The sequence below is a fragment of the Arvicanthis niloticus genome, chromosome 15, assembly GCF_011762505.2.
Source record: "Arvicanthis niloticus isolate mArvNil1 chromosome 15, mArvNil1.pat.X, whole genome shotgun sequence".
Lineage (NCBI taxonomy): Eukaryota > Metazoa > Chordata > Mammalia > Rodentia > Muridae > Arvicanthis > Arvicanthis niloticus.
The window spans coordinates 43,474,502-43,496,553 of record NC_047672.1 but is presented as its reverse complement, the minus strand read 5'-3'; the positions used below and the strand labels follow the sequence as shown (position 1 = coordinate 43,496,553).

At 40.5% G+C, this 22,052-nt stretch overlaps 1 protein-coding gene across 5 annotated transcripts in view; it reads right to left on the bottom strand.

Annotated features, from left to right (window-relative positions):
* Window positions 1–22,052, bottom strand: part of Cttnbp2 (cortactin binding protein 2) — a 146,347-nt gene that overhangs the window by 10,879 nt on the left and 113,416 nt on the right. For 4 of the 5 annotated variants that reach the window (XM_034518964.2, XM_034518963.2, XM_076913668.1 and 1 more), the window contains 8 exons: window positions 20,174–20,260; window positions 19,975–20,074; window positions 11,020–11,172; window positions 9,947–10,134; window positions 5,347–5,525; window positions 2,800–3,005; window positions 2,293–2,469; window positions 595–658 (listed from right to left, as the gene is read on the bottom strand). In XM_034518964.2, coding sequence (XP_034374855.1) covers window positions 595–658; window positions 2,293–2,469; window positions 2,800–3,005; window positions 5,347–5,525; window positions 9,947–10,134; window positions 11,020–11,172; window positions 19,975–20,074; window positions 20,174–20,260 — 1,154 coding nt within the window. Of the gene's footprint in view, window positions 1–594; window positions 659–2,292; window positions 2,470–2,799; window positions 3,006–5,346; window positions 5,526–9,946; window positions 10,135–11,019; window positions 11,173–19,974; window positions 20,075–20,173; window positions 20,261–22,052 lie in introns of those variants that run through there. The other variant, XM_076913670.1, reaches the window with a different exon arrangement.

Genomic DNA, 22,052 nt, shown 5'->3' with positions numbered 1-22,052 from the left:
AAAAGGGATTGTGTTCTCACGGGTTGAGACCCACTGGTCTAAATGTTCACAAATGTAAGCCTTCTTATAGATCTGTTAAATGATAAGGCTTGATTTTAAAAATGAAACCTAGGGGCTGGAGAGATGGCTCAGCCATTGAGAGCACTGGCTGCTCTTCCAGAGGTCCTGAGTTCAATCCCAGCAACCACAGGGTGGCTCACAACCATCTGTAATGAGATCTGGTGCCCTCTTCTGGCCTGCAGGTGTACATGCAGGCAGGATGCTGTATACATAATAAATTAATCTTAAAAAAATGAAACCTAGTTCTCTAACTTTATTTAACAAACTAAAAAAAAAAAATGGGTTTTATATTATGCTTATGGAACTTAACAAGATTTCATTTAGAGTTTTTATTAATGTGTTGTCTTTCAGTTAATGATATTTATTACTCCAAAATCATATTACTGTTTTAATAGCTGCACAAAATAATGCTAACAATATATCAGATACTTAAAATAAAGTTAATTAATTGTTAAGCTCAAGTTTTAATTAAAGTTAGTTAATAATTGAACTCAAGTTTTCTTTGATGCAAGTGACACTTGAAATGGAACTTACTGTTGCTTTGACAGAGAGGAGTTTCTGTTAATATTCAGATGTGGTATAGTCTTGTTTCTCATACCTGTTGAAAAACAGCCATTGTCAATAGAATGGATCATTATTCATGTGCATTCATAACTTTTTTAAAAGCCAGATTCTAGACTCTGAAGCACTGGGCTTGGATTAGCATCTATCTTGTGTGGAAGTATTCTCAGAACAGTGGCTCTAGTGTAGTTTCCGACACAGGAATAGTTAAGACTTTGGGGAATAACTGATTTGCTTATGGATATTATGCTGAGATCAACAGAATTAAAACAACCAGAGGCTCAATTTAGGGAACCTGCCATTTGTTTTTATCAATGGCCCCTCTGCTCAGTAGTTAATCTACTGATAAATTTAGGTCTTTATTCCCAAAGTACCAAAAGAGGGGCAAGTACCTGCCATTTCATGAGAGTAATCTCTAATCATGTGCAGATTTTAATGTGTTACCTGCTGCTGCATGTGGCGCCCACAATGTACTTGTAAAAATTTAATTTTTTAAGTAATTATTATTATTCACAGAAATGGTGGCCTTCACTACATATTCTGAACTCCACAGTGATCTGATATGGTTTATTACTTCCTTTGCCACTTGCACATAGTAGGCAAGAACTCTCCCACCAAACATTTCTATCCAAAACTAAAAAAGAAAACAAACTGAAGCATTGTAATTATCCAATCTAATAATTTGAAAGAATTGTTGTTATAAAGTTAAAATAAGCCAAGTACTTATAAATAACTTATATACTTTGCAAAATTTGTTTCTGAATTTTGGAAATTTATATACCCAAGTCAGTGTTCACTGCTAAAAGAACGTTTTATCAATTTTCCCCAAAGTGTTCATGTTTTGAAGTATAGTATATTTGATACTACAAACAGTTCTAAGTCAATGAAATTCTATGATTTATATTTTTAGTTAACTTTTTTTTTTGAGGCAGGACCTTATTACATCATCCTGGCTAAATGACCAGGAGCCTATATAGACCAGGCTGGACTCAGAGTCACAGAGCTGCTTGCCAGTCTCTGCCTTCACAGTGTTGGAATTAAAGATGCGCGCCACCATGCCTGGCTTAATTAACATCTCAACCACAGAACGGACATTTCTAAGTTACTGTTTTATATACTATTTCTTCCTTATTCCCTGTATTGATTCTGGTTGTCACATTACAGCATATGGTGACAATGCTTATAGCTTAGGTAATTACTTAGTTCAAGCTAGTCACATTTTTTAAGTCCATGAGGACTTTCTGGCTGCTTTTCCTGCTCAATATCCAGCACCTTAAATGGCACCTGACCCTGAACACACCATACAGGAAAACAATACTCGAAACAAATAAACGCCCTATTTCTGTATCAAATATACCTGCACATGTACTCTTTTAAGCTAAGTTCAACTGAGGAATGACATGTATGTAAAAAGAGCAAAATATCATAAAGATGACAAATTTAATTGTGGAGACCAAGAATTAACAATCTGAAGATGAATTTTCCAGTTCTGGTGTGAAAGTGTTATCTTTTGGGTAGAAGGCTCCCAGCTGTGTTTTGGAAAACACTTACATGGTTTATCCCAGGCAAATGTAAGCTGAGCAACTTGAGGGACCTTGAAAGAATGCAGTTGTAATAACACAAGCCCACTTGCACTCAGAACCTGGATCCTGCAGGCTTCCCACTCCCTACCTTCAGGCTTCAGATCTGGCTTGTTCCACGTGGGTGAAGAGAAGAGCCCAGGCTTCTTGCGAGGACTGGTGTTCACCTTCCTCCAGGCTCCACTCTCTCCTTTCTTCTTGCTGTAACTGGAAACTATTGACAGAGGGAAACTTCCCCCTTTGAAGTCTGCTATCTGCTGGTCCAGCTCTGAAACAACACAAGCCATTACTTTTCTAAGAAGAAGGGGAGACAACACAGTTTTGTACAGTGACTTGAAATAAATTACCAAGTCTTAACTCATAGGTTTTCTTAACAGTAACCAAGCTGGAGTTGGCTGGACCAGCACAAACTGTACTTGGAGGTCTAGAATTCAAATAAGTGCCAGTAATTAAAAACAGAAAGAGTTCTGGTACAATGCTATGAGCAGTACATTCATTTCTTTAGTCACAAGGAGACAAAGGAATACTTCATAGAAACGAATTCCAAATAGTGACAGAGAGAATATAAATGTGTTCATTCATGCACAGCCCTACATACCTGCCCTGGGAAGGGGACAGCCATGCAGAACAGCTTTATTAAGCAGAATGCTGAGACCAGCCCTCACCACAGCCTGCTGTCCTTGGCTAGGGTGCCTTTTAGAAGCTGTCTGCCCAGCACAAGGTTGTTTGTTCATGGAGGCTCTTGACAATATTGCATCGTGAACTCTGGGAGCAATGACGGCATTCCACAGCTTAGACATCCACCTTGCAAAAGATGAAGAAGAGGCAAGTCTCTTACAAACTGCATGCACGTTCACAGAAGCAGCAGACCTGAAAACTTTGAAGAAAATTACCTGGCATGTTTCTCTTGGGTGGGTACCTTTGAGGGTTAGTTGTATAATAAATGAAATTATCCAATACCAAAGCAGTTTGAATTTGTCTCAAGAACAAAGTATTTCAAATGATCCTAATAATGTTTCAGCCTGTCTTAATCCTGGAATCAATAGTAAGTATCTACAGAAAGAACGAGTGTGTGATAAAGAGACAGAACTGAAGGCATATGAAAAGGCATCTATTCAAAAACCGTATTTCTATAAAACCTGTGTCTAAATGTTTTACATTTGTTTGATACCTATGCATTTTAACATGTAAGTGGAGATGAATCACTGACAAATTAAATGTCTGCCTCAAAGTAGGAACTTCCCATTACACATGTAAACCCACATGGCGCAGCCCTGCAGAGAACTGGGCCATCCAGCTGTGGCTTCAGGCATACCTCTTTATTTTAGCTGTAAGCTAAATTAGTGTTAATTACACTGTCAGTGTTTTTGCCACATTAACAGTTCAGAGTATCCAAGAACCTGCCTAGTGTGTATGAAGACCTAGTTAGATACTCATTTTGCCCAAACGAACAAAACCAAAACCAGCTAATATAATTCAAGGGTATAGGAACAAAATGATGTCTCTGAGGATAGAAACATTTTCAATGCTATCGGATACTGCCGTACAATTACAAGCACTCCTGAAAGTTATCAAAGCATTGATTTATTGTAGTCATCCATTAGTGCTCAGTTACAGATAATTCAAGAAAAAGAATAAAACAATAGTGTATACAGACAACGCTGGCACTCAAGGCAAGCATTCCCTTCCTGGACTCTGGGCCTTGAATATGTTAGGCAAACACCCCACCTACACAACACCCTCAACTCCCAAGATTCTAGTATTCAAAATTATAGCTACCTACAGGTGAGTGCTGAGTGTATAAAGACAGGTTTGGTTGGAGAAAAAAAAAGCAAGGTGACAATTTGAGGCATTTCTACACATCTCATCCTTTGGTCTATACTATCTCCCCACACTTGAAAAAACAGAGATAATGTCTCTTGCAGAGCAAACTTCAGAACAAAGGAGATCATAGTGTTTTCTTTCCAGGAAAAAGAATGGACAGATAGTCCAGCATTTCTCTTTGGTGGAGGATGAGGAGGGGAACGTTCAGAGCTGTAATACAATCCCAGCATTACCTCTGTCACAATGTGTCACCCAGAGGACCTGAGGGAAATCTATGTAAACATATAGCCCAGTCTTGATGCTGGCTGTGGGTGACAACATCATGCCTCTCACTCGATAACCTAGCCACAGTAAGCTGTCATAGCATCAGACTGCTAACAAGACAAGTTCTCCATGCTACACAGTTCCTGTGCAGAGACACACTCCCCATGGGAAAGGCTGAAAATTGGCTCTTAAGAATCCTGAGGCAAGGTGTGTGTTTGTGAATTGGCATTTATTCATAGAAAATAGCTGCTAGTGATCTTAGCGAAAGCACAATTACTTAGGAAGTACAAATAACTGACAGGCCATGGCCACTCTTGACAGAACTGGCACTCTGTGCCAATGATAAGAGGTAGCAAAATTAGTCTTGTCAACAGTCACAGTCTCAAGCATACTAAATTCACCATGTGTCCTATTTTTCTCTGGATACTGTGATAAATACCATGACCAAAGCAACTTAGGGGGAGGAAAGCGTTTATTTCATCTTCCAGGTCACAACATCAGTGATGTCAGGGCCAAAAAACTGAAAGAGGAGCTGTAGAGAAATCAAGAAATGTAGAGAAATGCTTGCTTGTCCACTGGCTTGTGCTTAGCTACCTTTCTTCATAAGACTTATTTTATTTTTATACATGTGGGTGTTCTGCTCACATATATAATCTGTGTAACGTGCGTTTGGTGCCCAGGGAGGCCAGAAGTTGTTGGATCCGTGAGAACCAGAGTTACATATTATTGTGAGCTGCCTTGTGGGTGCTGGGAATCAAACTCAGGTGTGGAAGAACAGAAAGGGATATTAACTGCTGAGCTATCTCTCCAGCCCCCTTAGCTAGTTTTCTTATACAATTCAAGGCCGCCTGCCTAGGGATGGTAACACCCATAGTGGGCTCGGGACTCCTGTATGAATTCATAGTGAAAGTAATCTTCCAGAGGCCCACTTACTCTAGGCAACTCTTCTGGCAAGGATTTCCTCTCAGATGAGTCTAGGCTGTGGCAAGTTGACAATTAAAGCTGACAAGCATACTGTAACTCTATTTTTAGTAGGTAAATAAAAATTGGCACTTACTTCACTGTTGCTTGGGCATGTCCTGGGACTACTGGACAAGAAAAGAAATACTTTGGTCCAAGAAGTGCTTCCGGTGTACCCAAGCGGGCCAGACAGGAGTTGAGCTGCCTCCAGACAGACAGAGCCCAGTCCACAATCTTACATACAGGATCACAGGGTGCTGGCAGCTGACCTCTGAACTAGAGATGAGTGGAAAACAGGACTCTGTCTTAGAAAAACAATGTTTTGGTTTTGTTTTAAAGTCCCAAATTACAAATATAAACCACAAAGCCCAAATCTAGTTGAACTTGACTTTACCTTTGCTTGGGTAGATGTAGGAAGATTCTGAAAAAAGCAAACTTAGTGCCTAGAGAAACTAACATGTTCACTCTTGACCTGTGCACATGTCAACATTACAAGTGTTCCCCAAGATCTCCCACCTGGGTATTTTGACCCTATTTTACATATTCACAAGAGTGAGTCCCAAAGAGGTGATGCCTTACTCAAGGTTACAAAGCTTAGAAGGGGTAATGCCAAGGCTAGGGTTTATTTACTTTTTTATGTTAAGGTATAGTTGAAAAATAATCCTCCCTATGATGTGGTGTGATGTTTTGAATATGCTACTCTGTGAAATGATTACCACTTAGCATAGCCACCATCTCATATACAGGAAATACTTTTAACAGTGCATTCGATCATGATTGACTCTTATCAACTTTCAAGAAACTATAGACATCTACTTCTAATAGGGGAAAAGTGGTGTTCACACACAGTATCTACTGGAAATAAAAAGGAGGGTATTGCACGTAAGAATGTGTTGTTGAGCTAGTGAGGCGGCTCAGTGGTTAAGGGCACTGGCTGCTCTCACAGAAGACCCGAGTTTGATTCCCAGAACCCATACAGCCACTCACAACTGTAATTCCAGTCTCAGGGCAATCAGTCTTTGGACCTCCACAGGCACTGCATGCATGCAGGCAAAACTTCCATACATATAAAAATATTGCACAAAAAACTTTATAATGTTACTGATAATCACTAAGCTACTTTTGCTGCTAATGTTTAGCACTGTTGCTGACCTCTGCTCAAACAGCACCCGCTGTGCTTAGCCATAAGTAAGCAAGGAGAAACCAGACTTAGCTGTATGGGAGGGGCCAGGAAGGCAGCTAGCAAGCAGAGGGATTCCTTCTGTGCTTTTTCAGGACTACATGCTATATTCTCATTATGAAACAAAATTTCTACTCCTACCTATCTCTCCAAGTCTGGATGTTGCTTATAGAGAACGTCTCAAGTGCAAAATGGTTGTTGTGGGAACAGTGATTATCGTTTGACAGTACATTAAAGGCTGGTGTTTCCTTCAGGGGTCTTTCTGAGAAATCAGTCTTACAGTTACTGCATGGAGAGTCAGCCATCAGTTCTGTGGGCTGGGAGGCATTTGGGAGGATAGCAAGCCACACACCAAGGCACTCTAAATACCGCCCTGGTGGGATTGCTGATACATTGTGCCATCTGTTAAATAAATTATCTGGGCCAGGCTCATTAACCTAGGATCCTATCCAGACAGATCATCTTTACGTATAAATATAAGCTTTGTCTATTGCTATTCAAAAGAAGGAAATAAAGTAGTGTTTAAGCCAATCTCTCACTGTCTATAAAGGACACTTGTTAGCTAGGAGAGGCAGAAATAATATTCTTGGTGGAACAGAAAAGTCGACGGATGACTGCTGATATTCCCAAATAACAAAATGGTCGAGGGGCTTGGATAACAGCAGTAAAGTACTTGCAGTGCATGCAAGCTTGAAGGCATCAGTTCAATCCCAGACCCACGTAAAAAAGGTGGGTGTGGTGGTGTGCCCATATAAACCCAGCATTGGAGAGCTGCTGCCGGGTGCAGCCCTGCACCTTGCTCTCCGGCCAGTTTAACCTACTGGGAGGGTAAAGATTTTATCAGAGCCCAGATCACTGAATCTCACCAAGCTCTCTGGCTGCAATGTTGGCTGCCACCTCACAGTGGCATGGCTAAACTAGAATTGTACTATCTATAAAGAGCACAAGAATTGGGAAAGCATTCGAGTCATAGGATTTATCTCAATTTTCAGGTTTTTATGAGTTAAAAGAGTATTAAGTAAGATTTGTTTGTGAGATTGTAAGCCTTATGATTTAAGAAAATTTAATTATTATGTTAGGAAATGTCTTTTAAAGCAACTGTGATATCTTGCTACCTTTATACATAAAAAGTCAGAATTTGGACATCTCAGCCTGAAGTCGTCTGAGTAGGTAGGACTCCCATGCACTGAGTATGTGTTAAAATATATTGCTTGATATTTGTATTTAAAATATATAAAGTGATAGATTTAAAAATCTCTCTTGAATACAAATTATCTACTATGGTCCTATCATTTGGCAAGAGTGGTGACTTGTTCAGGGCTTTCTGTAAGAACCTGAGCTTTGTGAGGATGGAGAGGGCTTCCTTCACTCCACAGCCCTTGGGTCAGTAGTGGCAAATTTTTACTGAATGTGTGGGAAACACCTTTCTGATGCATCTCAGACATGGCTGGTAGAGCTCATTTTATTTCTACTTGTGTGCATGGGTGTGTGTGTGTTTATGTGTTTTCCTGGAAAATCAAATCCAGACCTCTTGTCTCCTACCCAAGTGCTCCAGGTACTCAGCAGCTGAACTCTAGCCCTGGGCGTTTATATTTGTATTTTTTATTATTTTGATACAAGGTCTCACTAAGTCCTCTGAATAGCCATGAATTTACTCTTTAGCTTAAGCTGGGTCTTTGCCTCATGATCCTGCTGCATCCCTGTCCTAGGTAGCAGGCAGTGCAGGCCTGTATTTACAAGGCTGCCCATCACATGAGGTTCTGATGACCACTTTCCACTTATCGCCTATGGCACGGCTGCTATTAATTTTCCAAAGGGTGATGACTTTTAAAAACTGTACAAACTGCATCCTAAGTCTGCATAACTAACAACAGAAAGGCAGAAGCAGAAGCCAGAAGCCATGGTAAGATGTAAGGCATAAAGACATTCTACTCTTCTATGCTGACTGCATGAAACCCAGACAAAACAGGACAGCATGTAGGAAGTGTAGGGTAAAGATAAACTTGGCCCAAATCCTGAAACACCATATCCGGAAGAAATCATTATTGCCACGCATATAGAGAACCTCAGGGCATGGTAAAAAGCAGGTGTTCAAAATTTAAAAACAATTTGAACCAATAAGATAAAAATGATGACTTTCACATCTCTCTCTCTCTCTCTCTCTCTCTCTCTCTCTCTCTCTCTGTATGTATGTATGTATGTATGTATGTATGTATGTATGTGTGCATGTATGTGTGTGTGTGTGTGTGTGTGTGTGTGTGTGATGACAACATGTCTGGATCTGTGGCATGTCTGCCTTGGACCATGCTTTAGTTTTTAAACAGTTTCCTTAAAAGGGAGATCTCAGCTAATATGCTGATTTTCCAAAATGCATGTGATAAGTATAAAGGAATTTGTTTTCAAAATTTTAAGAGTGAAAATTTAACTCTGCCATCTAATAGAAGCTTTTAAATATTATACTTTATAACACCAAGTTTCCTTTTGGTGGTATAGAGATTTCTCCAAAAGACAGAAACTTATGAACTATTAGAAAAATTCCCAATTGTTGGAAAGTCAGAAATAGTCATGAAGCTTATATTTTTTAAGAAAGACAACCCATATAATGTTGTTGCTTCACTCAGAAATTATAGTATTAAAGTAGATGCAAGATGGTGGTGACAACCTGCAAGAAACCTGCACAAGATTTAGCCAGTCTAAGTCCCAGCATTAATGAGGAGAGGTCCCAAGGCTCCACCATTGGCAGAGGAGCCAGTAGCCCTTAATGGTTGCCAAGGGAAGAAGTCACTCTACTTTGGAGACATGACTACCATTGGTAGGCTGTCATGCACACATGGATGGCCCTACACCCATGAACATATGGGCAGTATCTACTGTCTCCTAGATGCTACCAGTGTACAGGATTACGTGCGAAAACCAAATGGAGTTCTTTGGTAACAAATCTTGCTCTGAAGAACACTCAGATATCAGTCCAGTCCCAGACTATTAATAATATCTTACATTTAATCAACATGGCTATACTCATATATGAGAGACTATAAAATAAATATTTTTATTCTTAAAAGAAGTTCACTAAATCATTTACCATCATAGTCTAAAAGCTGTCCACTAAAACGGCATTAGTGGTTAAGTGATATCCTCAGGGCTCCAAGGTATTAGTGTGTTTGCTAAAGCTCAGTGATTAATTTTTAAGTCTAACTTTCTATAACTTTTGGAGCTTGATGAGGTTTCTTAAGAACTATCAATAACATCAGTAAAACCAGTTAACTTTTTCTTGTACATGTATTATCCCCAAACTATTATAACTTCTACATGCATTCTCAGATAATGAAATTTTAAAAGCCACGCTGTTGTTCTTTGTCTGGTGCAGAAGCTGTTGTGAGTTCCACATCCTTTGTTCTGTATGACTCCGGATAGTAACAAAATATTCTAGTCTTCAGCCACACAGGAAGTGGAAATCAAACCCAGCTAAGACCACCCCTCTCCCACCTCGACCAGTTGCAGCTTCTGCTTGTGTTACCTTGCTGACTACTTTCCTTCGTAAGAACCTCTGAAGCAGTCCTTGAATGGGCTCGCAATCCCAGCGCAGCTGAACCCAGCGGAAATGTTGCTGCACCAGCAGGTCAGAGCCCTGGAGACAGGCCTTGGCAATGGTTCCCACCAGAAAGCAGTTCTCATGGAAATAATAGCATTCGGATGTTCCGTTTCCTAAAACAACCAGGCATGATTCAACCTCGGCCATTTATGTTTTGTGCAAATGCAAATTCAAGAACATGAATTACATAACATGTCCTTTGAAGACAGAAAGGTTAGGCTGATATCAAGACAGGCAAGGATAATAAATGAACAACTTGGGACTCCTCTTCACTTGGGCTAGACACGCAGCCCTCTCTGAACTATGTGCCTGGTAACCTAGGTGTGGTCCCCCCCCCCCCCCCCGCATTGAGCTGGGTGTATACCTGTTTTAGACACTGGAAATAACTTAATATCCGTAACAACCCTCTTGGAAAGGCTCTTTTTCTATCCAAACCCATCTTGAAACACAACCCAAGCACCATGAGTAACGCCAGATTCAGCCTAGACTGGTGCTGAGTATTTGCACAGTAAGGTAAAACTGTGTTAGGCAAACTTTTAGGGAGAATTCTTTATTTACCCTCTTATTTTTGTGCATAACTAGAGCTGTTTTAAAATCAGGTGCATTGTGGGAGGGGGCATACAGAATGAGGGAAAGCTTATAGAATCAGAATCTTTTCATCAAAGTAGAGAATTATCCATGCTACCACTCTTAGCAAACCAAACTCATACTTCTTTTGAACTTCATTCAAAATAACAATAGCAACAACAACAACACCTTAAACACTAATCAGAACCTTTGAGCTGCACTGCTGTGGTCCACCATCAATCTTAAGAATGCATCCTTCTTAATCTATACTATTGGCTTTGGATAAAGTTTCCTTCTGACTTTGTGACAATGTGGGCTTTTGTTCCATTCCTGAATAAGAAGCTAAGAACCTAGAAACAAAGTATAGGCCCCAACCACTGGTGCTGATACCACACAGGCTGCCTGGTTAGCCTGCTCTCTCCATCCCTTACCTTTTTGGAAAGTGCATGGGCTTTCAGTGCTGCGATTTTCCAATGGTGCCAGAAAGTCCCCCAGTAACTCAGACAATGAAGATTTTTCCAAATTTTCCAAGATGATGATTATTTTCTTCTTAACAGGGAACTGTTTTACTGGGATCAGACAAGCTGTGGTCAAAAACATTAGCGGTTAATAACTTTGCAAAACCTACACAAACCGGCATACATGCAAAACTAAGAAGACAAAATACTTATAAAAAATATTGTGTGGTAAGCGTGCTCTGAAAATGCTGGGGGTTCACAGTGGCAGGTCCAGGGACTTCTGTGGTATTACTCAACACAGTTGAAGATGCGCGCAACATGCCAACCCCTCTCATGTAGCAAATCCTGGGCAGAATCTACCCAACTTCCAGCAGCAAGAGGTCAGTCAAATAAAATAAAAGGAGTCCATTGTCACACTGGAAATGTCAACTCTGAGAACACAGGAAGTTGTCAAAACAAGCCACCAAGGAATATTTAAAATATTATTTCTCTTACATAAATTGTGAAAAAAATTAATACTAAATATTTAACCTGTGGATTTAGAAACAGGTAATGAAAACATAAAATCACATTAAGAGCCAGAGGTGGGGCTTCACAGTACAAGGCTTGCCTGGTGAATGTGAGAACCTGACTTCATTCCTTTGACTCTCCAATAAATTGCTAAGAAGTTATTATCACAAAAAATAGAATAAAGGTTTTACGAGCGAGAGGGCACATAGGTACATTCTGAAAGCTGAAGAGTCTAAAATTCATGGCTTGCTTAGTGGCTAAATGGCTAATTTAGTTAAAAATTATTCCTTGATCTTTAAGAGGTACTTTATGGATGTTTTGTAATATAAAAGGTTAAAAGTATTGGGTGGTCTTTAAATTACACATGTATAAGATGTTCATAGCATTAATAGGCAAGGCTTCTAGAGATGTAAGCACATCCTGGACCTAAGAAGTGATCCGATTAAGAATTCAGAAATAGTGAGGAGGGAATCAAGTCCAGCGTCTCCATCCTTATGGTTCCTCCCACTCAGGATGGGCAGAAATGACTGCATATCAATCCAAACTAAAAGATGTGAACCAATGTTTTTTTTTTTTTTCATAACAGAAACAAATAAGCCAATGTACAAAGCATCCTTAACACAGTGCATGGTGCCTACCAGGTACTCACATGTCATTACGGTTTTAGTTAAAACATGAGAAAAGCAATTCCAATGTAAAAATAATAAATTAATGCATTGAACTTCTTAGAAGGCTTCAGATGTTTCCACCATAGTCAAATTAACCCTCAACAAGGAACAATGGATTTAAAGTCTGTGTGGATCACTCTACTTGTCATGGATCCTCATGAGTGAAACTTCTGTGTTTTCTTCTCACTATTACAGATACCGTAGGTTTTCAATCTCAGAAGAATCCTTGAACAATGCAAGAGAACCTCTTCAGCTAAACAGCTTTAAAAACTAGGCTACAAAAAAGAGCCATTTCTCCATTTCCTTGGCCAGGGGTGGGCGTCACACTATTTTCTCATGTGATCTTCTATACAGCTGTCTGGTAACAATGACAACAGCCTATGCTTCTCTGGATTCAAGCATTGTCGGAGAAATACACGTCCAGGAAGAGTTTGAAGCAACCCAGGCCTACATAGAGAGACCCTTTCTTAAATAAATAAATAAATAAATACACATATGTATATATTATAGAAGAGTAAGAATTATAAATGCCTACTGCAATTACATTGCCTAATGCCATCTCATATTTTTCACTGCTATATTCCTCATATATCTTGCATGGTGTGACTGCGATGGAGAGACCCTCATTGCCTGTAGTCTAGTGTGATTGTTTTTTGGTAGACAGCACACTCTATTGGGCATTGTTTTCTTTTGCAGATCAATATGAAGATGGACTTTCATAAAATTATATTGTTTAGATGAATGAATGATTTTTACAGGATTTCTGAATTGATTTACATAGTTTTAGAAAGCTAGTGTAGTTGACAGAAAACTTAAGGAGATGGTTAAGGTTGTTTGCCAGAAAGATATAATAGAGTTAGAACTTAGAACAGAATAGAAAAGGTGTGCAGTGAGCTTTCCTGGGTTGCAGGCACATAATGGTACTTGGAGGAGGAAATAGGCTTGGGACAAGTTAAAGATCAAAAGAACAAACAAACAATAGCAGCAGCAAACCATTTTATTCTAGGTTGGGTCTGAGTTCCCAGATCTTGTGATCTAGGAAAGTGGCCACATGTTTTGGTGTGCCAAAAATCAAAACAAAACAAAACAAAAAACCATGCAGAGTTATAAACAAAGAATAAATAATTCTACTATAACTATAGAGATTAGCTGATTAGCCAGTTTTGTTGAACAAGACTTCTAAAATAAAACATCATATAGATTATCTGTTTCTTGGTAAATACCAATTGCTATCAGCTAAGCATAGGGAAAAACTTGCTACCATATATTTGGCTTGCTTAAACTTTGAAAATCAATGACAAAAGAATTATTACTTTCTGGTTACAATGAACTTGTGGAGAGAAAGATAGATGGGAGATGTTTAGTTAGGTATGAGTTTCAAAGAAGAATATATAATCAATAATCCTGTTTTTAATTTATTTTTTCATCATGATTTTATTTTTGAAGAAGGTGTTTTGGTGGTAATTGTTTTTAGAGAATATGTAACGTGTGACCATGAGGGATTCTTTTTCATACATAGAGAATTTTGTCTTAGTTGGCATAAAAATGATAAGAAAAAAAAAGTTGTTAGAGCTTGCACATTGTGGCTTGGTTTATCCACCCCCCCCCCAAAAAAAATTACAATTGGTTAAAATAGTAAACAACCCTTTTCTATGTAGTGATGTAAGAAACAACTCTATCTAATGTCTTACATTCCTTTTCCTATAACTTAGGTCTGAAAAAGTCCATATTTTCTCTGATTTGGGTTAGGTGTATGGCTATGTCAAGTGGTTCCAACACTGCTACAGCAGCTGGAATGTATCTATAAGAAACCTAAGTTGTATTTCAATAAATGTTTATCCAGATATCTCCTTACTACGGTGCTGTGCCTAGTGCTGGTTGTATCTTGGGGAAGGGGAAGAAAGGGGAAGGAAAAAGGGAAGGAGAAGGGAGGAGGAAAGGTGGGAAGGGTAAGGGGAGGGAGGGAGGAAAGAAGAAAAAGAAAGAAGGAGGAGGAGAAGGAGGAGAAGGAGAAGGAGAAGAAGAAGGAGAGAAGGAAGAAGAAGAGAAGGAGGAGGAAGAGGAGGAGAAAGAGGAGGAGAAAGAGGAGGAGGAGGAGACGCTGAAATGAGGGCTAGTGGGCGGCGTGGCATGGTAACAGGTGGACAGAGAAGACCATCTGCTTTTTAAAAACGGTACAGATAGCACTTTATGGGCTGGTTACAGCTTAGTCCTCAACAGCACTGATGCATTGAATGAACCTTGGAAGACTTGTAAGAGAAAGTACCTTGGTGGTGAACTCAGACCTCATGGCACCACACTAATTCAATGGGTTCAAGCAGCCACCTCACCTCTGTGGTCAGCAGCCACAGCAGCAGCAGCAGCAGCAGCAGCAGCAGCAGCAGCAGCAGCAGCAGCAGCAGCTTCACTCTGTGCTATGGTAAAATCACCTGGGATCCACCCCTTGCATTATCAGTGATTCTGATTCATAGAGATGTGCTGGGTGCTGCCATTTTGTACAAGTTCTCTATGACAGGGAGGTGCCACTAAGGCTAAGATCTATTGCACTGCACAACGATAACAGAAATGAGATGTAGAAGAGATGTCAGGGAGTTCATCCCCACTGCTGGCCATCAGTGGCAATGTTTACAGATAGGGATTAAGAAATGTTTAAGGATGGAGATACAGAGGATTGGACTCCTCCTCCGAAGTCTCAGTGTAAGATTTACAGGGGGAAGATAATCAGAAAAGAAACAGGAGCTCTAACTGTGCTGAAGGCAAGAGGTGAGGGAGCCTCTACCAAGTAGATATACCAAGAAGACATACTTCTATAAAGTAGATGAGACAAGATAGTAAGTCTGCATTCCATCTTTAGAGACAGGGCCGAGAGGAAACACCAAAAACAACCTTCAACTTCTCATTGAAGAAGAGGCTGCATAGTTCACGGAGGTAGAGAGCACGTGACCAATAATGTCCAAGGTGACTGGATGTGGTGAAGGTCTGATGTTTCAGAAATGGGGGGCAATAGTGGTGGAAGAGAGATGAAGAGGGGATAAAGAGGAAGCATCACCCTGGCTGTAAAATTAACTGAACTTGTAGATGTGCGAGACTGCAGGGGGATGGGTGGGAAAGATGCGTTCACTTTCTTGATCCACTAGGAAAGATTGCATTGCTCACCTAATTTAGAGCAGACACTCAGAATTTGTGCCTAGAAGGAAAGGGAGTGGTGGGTGTTGCTGTTCCTGACTACTGACCTTCGGTGTCTGTTATCTGCCATGAAGCACCAATCAAGGGTCAAGTAGGGAGGATATCTCCGGTAAAACGTGTCTTTAACACTGGCCTCACAGCCTCAATGTCTCAGTATCTCCCTCTTTCTTTTCTCTGGGACACTTTCCTCAGCCCCACGTGTGTAAAGGTGAGTTTTAGTTTCCACGAGAAACGGCACGTATCTCCTCAGGTTATTCGACATAGTTTCATATCTAAATGTTGAAGAATCGCAGAAGTGAGAACTCATTACCAAATTTTGAGAATTAAGGTTTTTTTTCCTTCCTGGTGGATTTCTGGAGGCATGAATGAATGCCACTCATTCCATTTCATTTCTGCCTGGGGAGTTCTTTTGTCATGTATCAGGAAACACAGCCCTTTGAGCCCCCTTGGCTCTATGCTACTTCCAAGGTCACTTCTGAAACTGTTCTGTTTTCTTCCACACGTTGAGTGCGCTGGCCGGTTTCTCTCCTGCAGAGACTGGCAATGCTAACTGGATACCGAGGTTCACAGCTAAATCTCAGTTCTGTATAGCCTTCAGTTAAAATCCTACAGGGCTGATTCAACAGCAGGGCTCCTTGGTCTGAACCTAGTATCCTTGCACAACTGTTTATAACCACCCCTTTTGGGGACTGGAAATAACCCCTTTCATACACTGCCTACTCTAGTCACTGCAGGGGCCAATCTCTGAGTGTCACAAAGTGACCAGTGCAGGGATGGCCTCCAGTAACACAGGGCCCAATGAGGTCAGCCCATCTATGGGAGGCTGTAATTAGCATATTTATCTACCATCACGACGGTAATCCCATTTCTTTTACACTTTAATACATAAAGACCATCCAAGGGACTCAAAGCGTTATATTTGAAAATATTGACCTAGTGTTTAAATTGTTCTCCCCCCCTCCCCCGACTTTGTATCACATGTAATTTAAACTGCCATCTGTCTCGATGACCCAGCTTCATACCTTGTATGGCGAAAGAACCTGAGTCAACTGCAATATGTATTCATGCCCTCCCAGCCAAACAACAAAGTCATGTGACAGGGTGAAAATGAGAGGAAAATGTCATCTTGAACTACATGGACACAAAGTGATTTGTGGTCCTCTGCAAGCTCCCTCATTCTTCCTGGCATCCCTGTTCTTACTCTTCACTGGCTCCTTTGCATTTTACTTTCCATGTAAGGGCTGGCTTCTTAAAGCTAAATTTGTTCAGCTTCTGCTCCTCTTGCTTCTTGGGCTGTTTCGTTCTTTAATGCATTCTTTGTGGTCCCTTTCACATTGTACCCCTCAGACATGCAGACGAGAACAAATATGTGCTATGATGCTTGGTGGAAGATAAAATTCAACAGTCTGGTGCTGGTCTAACCAAAGGCTCATGTCTCCCCTTTGAAGAAAATAAGGTTAAGACCCATTAGCACACAGAACATCCCAGATCTGTGTGTTTCTCTACAATGCCATCTGGTCATTTCCTCTTCTTTAAAAAAAAAAAGGGGGGGGGGAGCAATAGTGCTGTTGGCAGACAAATGTTATACCTAATTTGTCTAAAAGCTACAGGACAACAAGCTAGGGGGCCCTTTCAGCTGCAAGGATGTGCCTTCCCTTCCCTGAGGCATTTCATCTTCAAAGGATCATTTCTAGCTAGCTCTTTCTGCATGGAGAAAGCACAGATACCCACAGACCCATGACCTCTTCCTGGGGCTCCCTGGCCATGCCTTGCTATGGTATCCACACCTATTCCACACCACCTTCTTTCCCAGTCATGACTTAGCAGCAGTGGATCCCACTGAAAGGATGAGAATGGTGGAGGGTTGAGGCATCCAGAGAAGTAGGCACAAACGACAAGCTAGACCACAATGTTCTTGATGTAACAGTCTAAGAACTTTAACTTTTATTCTGGAGCCTTTGGAGTATAATATCAGGGAACACTTATGAGAGCTTTTGTCTGCTAGAATAATCACTGAGGAGGACTTGCTGAAGAAGCAAGAGAGGGGAAAATAAGAAGGGCTGACGAGGACTCAAAGCCACTTGAGCAAGAAATGATGGGGCAAGGAGGACGAAGCTGGAGAGCAGGAGGAAGAGGAAGGTGAGGAGGGAAAGAATGAGGAGAAAGAAGAGGAGAAAGAAGAGGAGGAGTGGTGGAGGAAGCAGATTTGGCAAAACTTAGAGGCAGGGAGAGGAAATCAAACAATGGACCCTAAAATGCTCAGTTTACTGTAGACAGGGGTGCAGTAAACAAACCTCATCATTTTGGTCTTGGTTTTGCTACTAAAAACTGAAGGGAAGTATTGATCCTTTAAAATACTAAGATAAACACAGAATATCCTTTTGTATTCAGAGATGATGCAACCTTTCCTATTCTTTTTCTCTGAATTTAAGGTGAAGATGGATCTTTCTCCTTATTAATTTACTAATTAATGGAGTATGTTGCTCAAAATCTTCACCTTGGGGCTCATGGCATAGCTCTTACCTTGAAGTACAAGGTGCTGAGATGGATCTGAAGTGCTACAATAAACAAAACAAAACCTCCAAACACTTCATTTTCCCAAGTCTTATGGCTTATCATTTCCTGTCCCATCTGCTTATATTTCTATCGCCTTTCCTGAACAGGAAAAAATATATATCTTTCTTTTCTCCCTTTTTTTCTTTCTAGGGTTACCGCCTGCAAAAGGTCATTCACTCAGTCACTCAAGCAAATAAAAGTATAGGCCACAGAAGTAGCTTTCAAAGAGTTCATGATGTAACATGGAGTTCAAAGCTAAAGTCCCAAGAGCTCTCCTACTGCTAACTCTATAGTTAGGTGAGGTGAGGAGAGACAGAAATAAACTCTATGGATGTTTCCTAGTGGAAAGGTCCTGAAAAGGGTAGAGAACTGCCCCTGTGGCAGCTGAGATTTAAGACATGGTGTGCCTCTCTCCAAGTTTCCAGATTGTGAGAGTTCTTTGTAGGAAGATGCCAAGTACCAATTCTGCAGTGCTGGGCTGGTCCCCCTTGAATCCTTCATGCCTTAACTCAGTGCTTTCCAGCTTTCCTAGCTATGGTAACAGCAAGGCTCAGTCTATACTTGACTATCTACCCTGACTTACATTGTTAACCTTGATTAGACATTGTCCTGAAAGCTGAACAGCTGTAGGAGACTATTGTTAAATAATTGAAGAAGAAATGGCAATTAGCACAGCGGATCTTTCAAAATCTATAGTTGGGATTGAGGAAGGCCAAGCTCCAACCAGATTCCTTGGGTCTGAGTCCTAGTCTATGTTCTTACTATGGCATTGATGGTAGAACACACAACATCATCTCAAGTGCTTTCAAGATCACCAACCAGGAACACTGAATGGTCTGTCTGAAAGCTGCTAGTTACAAAGATAGGCTTTAAAATAGGGCACGCCAGAGTTAAAGTTAATAAATGTTAGCTACTATTGAAATAGCATGAAAGAAAATAGTGTTCTGTATCTATTTCCTGGTTTCTGGTCAAAGACTAGCCTGTGAGACAGGCAGACATTAAGATTGTAAGAGATTTTCCTACTTCCAAAGTGTACTTCAAGGCTTAAAGAATGTTCAGCTCTCTAAACTCATTTTTAACTTTATTTCATGACTTAGAATCTGCAGATGATTTTTGTCATCCTAAGCTTGGTCTATAGTTGAGCCCTAGGCTACAGGGTAACCCTATTCCTCCCAGTCCAAAGACAAGGCATAGCCCTCTCTATTAAAATTTAGAAGGTTTAAACTCATCCTCTTTGAATCTTACTTTTCCCCCCAGACAGGTCTGTAGCTAGACCCTCTTGGAACTAAAGTTGACCTGTTTCAGCATTGTGTCACAACTGTGCCATTCCGGGTTATTTCAGTGTCACCTGTAGTGAAACTTGGGTTGTCAAGCTGTGAATGACCTCACAAATAATTTATCTCAAGAAATGTTTACATGTGGTTCTGCTACCCTATTCCTGGGAAGAGATACAACATTGGCTACTTGCAGAAGGCTGCTATAGAGATCGAGTGAGTTAAGTGGTACATGCACTGTATTTACCAGAATGCTAATCAAGGGTACACTAATGGCCAGTTGGAGACAAAAGTTTACTCCAGGTATGAAAATACCAAGGACATCTTTACAGGAAATGTGTGAATGAGTAAACTGAACTGAATCTTGGATTATTTCATTGTTATCAACATGCAACACCAATTGCAGGCAATGACAAATGTGATACGCAGCCCTACTAAGGGGAGCTGCTTGCATTACCTCTTCTCTTGCTGTATCCCTGCTGAGAGTTACATAGTACGCTCAAAATAATGAGCAGTTTATGAAAATAAAGGAGAAAATTCAGGATGGCCAACTAATACAGTAGCATAGACAGAAATAGTTTTTTTGCAAGTGTTTACTTGGACTCCCAATTTTCAATCCACAGCCACTGAACAACTAAAAAGTAGACTAATTATGAAGGTTATTTCCTTGGAATGGCTTCAGTGAAGAACATGCCTGTGAGTTATCACAAGACAGATGCTTGAAAGAGTCTTACCATTACTGATGAACACGTCTACTAGCTGTTCCTTGGAGAAACCTGAATCCACCTCGGCTCTCACTATTTCGCAGGGGAATCCTGCAGCCATCTGTCTGTGCTGTGATAACAAAACAGGGATATTAGTTCTATAGTCTTCCCAGTTTTCAAAAAAAACCAAATAAACAAAAAATAATAATAGTATGGAAATACTCAATACCTTCATGCAGAGGGCAAGCTGATTTGCTATGTAGTCTTGTAAGCTTCCTTCTGGGCCATGGAAAATGACATTATGATATTGCTCAACCTGTTTGAAAGCAAGAAGAATCCTGGGTAAAGATGTGAGCTTGACAAGGGAAGGGTAGCACATAGGGACAGAGGTCCCAGTCACCCCAGGCATCCAAAAGAAGAAAGCTATTTGAGAATAGAAGTATTTATGAGACTTGTGAAGTCCTTAAAAACTTGAACTGTACCTCCTCTCCCCTGGAAACTAAGATATGTCTATAGAAGGTAGAGGAATATATTCAGGGTACAGGGGCACACAATGATGTCTATAGAAGCTACAGGAATATATTCAAGATATAGGGGCACACAATGTCTATGGAAGCTACAGGAATGTTTTCAGGGTACAGGAGCACACAAGGACCGCCTGCCAGACATTACCCTGTGAGCTAAAGAGGGAAGCTAAAAAAAATCATTCTTCAGGGCAGTTAGGGTATGAAAGACCATATTTCTTATAGCCATGAGTAAATTTCTCTGATGTTAATTACTGTTCTGTTACTGGGAAGCCTTTAGTATGAACTTACTAATGCCTAATGGTGGCTATAGCTACCCAGGGAATGTAACACCCTAAACACCATAGACTGAACGCAGCACTGGCAACACTTTTTCTGTGTTATTGGTGGCCTATCAAGCCAATGGCAGATGTGCAGGTAAGGACCAAGAGTGAAGCAGGGTATTCTCCAGAAATGTGAGGATAGTCTGGAAAGTGCAGCTGAGGTTGGGTTTCTAGGCTGAGGAGTTGCCGTGCCATAAACATCCTCAGGAAAAAATTATATAATTGAAGAATATTACTGAGTAATAATCGTTCTCACTTGTACTTGGTGGGAATCTTGAAGAATGTACAGGAGTATACCTGTCATCATTAAAAATGATGATGAGATTTGTCTAGTAATGACCTCTTCCTCTCATTCTTAAATAGAATCTATGGAGTGGGGCATTTTTATTTATTTATTTATTTGTCTAGCTTAGGAAATTTTAACCATTATGATTTTGGTACAGTCTACTGGTTTTCTATATTTCTAAGGAACAACTTCAATAGTTCTCTTTGTTCATTGTGAATACATCTGCCATCTAATGGCATTACTGTAGCTCTGAGCTTCTGGCTGGCATGTTGAGAGAGCTCCCTGAAATAGCTTTATACACCATTAGCTATTCACCGTCTCCATGTTATTCTCTACTGGTTGGAGTACACCCTCACGCCACAGCATCACCAGTTACTTGTCTAGTTCCTTACTTCACCCAACTGCTTTCTAACACTGTCCATTGCCATCCCAGTTCAGATTTTCCACAAATCTCTTGCATTGATTTCATAGTTTTATCTCTTTGCAGTCTAGAGAATTGCCCATATTTTATTGGTCTGGTTTTTTCTATGGCTAGGATTTGTACTTCCCCCTCCCATGCATATAAAGAAATTCTGACTGGTTCTAAGATGGTAAAATAAGGAACAGTTTCCCTAAGAGTTGATCTGGCTGGCTTTTATGTCGATTTAATACAAGCTAGAGTCATCTGAGGGACGGGAGCTATAGCTGAGGTCTATAGCTATAGCTGAGGCTATAGGCAAACCTATAGGCAATTTCTTACTTAGTGATATATATGGGATAGCTTGCCCATTGTGGGTGGTGCTGTCCCTGGGCTGGTGGTCTTAAGTTCTATAAGAAAGCAGAATGAACAATCCATCCAGAGGAAGCTAACAAGCATCATTGTTTTTTCCCACAGCCTCTGAATCAGCTCATGGTTCCAGGTTCCTGCCCTGTTTGAGTTCTTGCCCTGAAGTCCTTCTATAATGAATAGTGCCATGAACATATAAGCAAAACAAA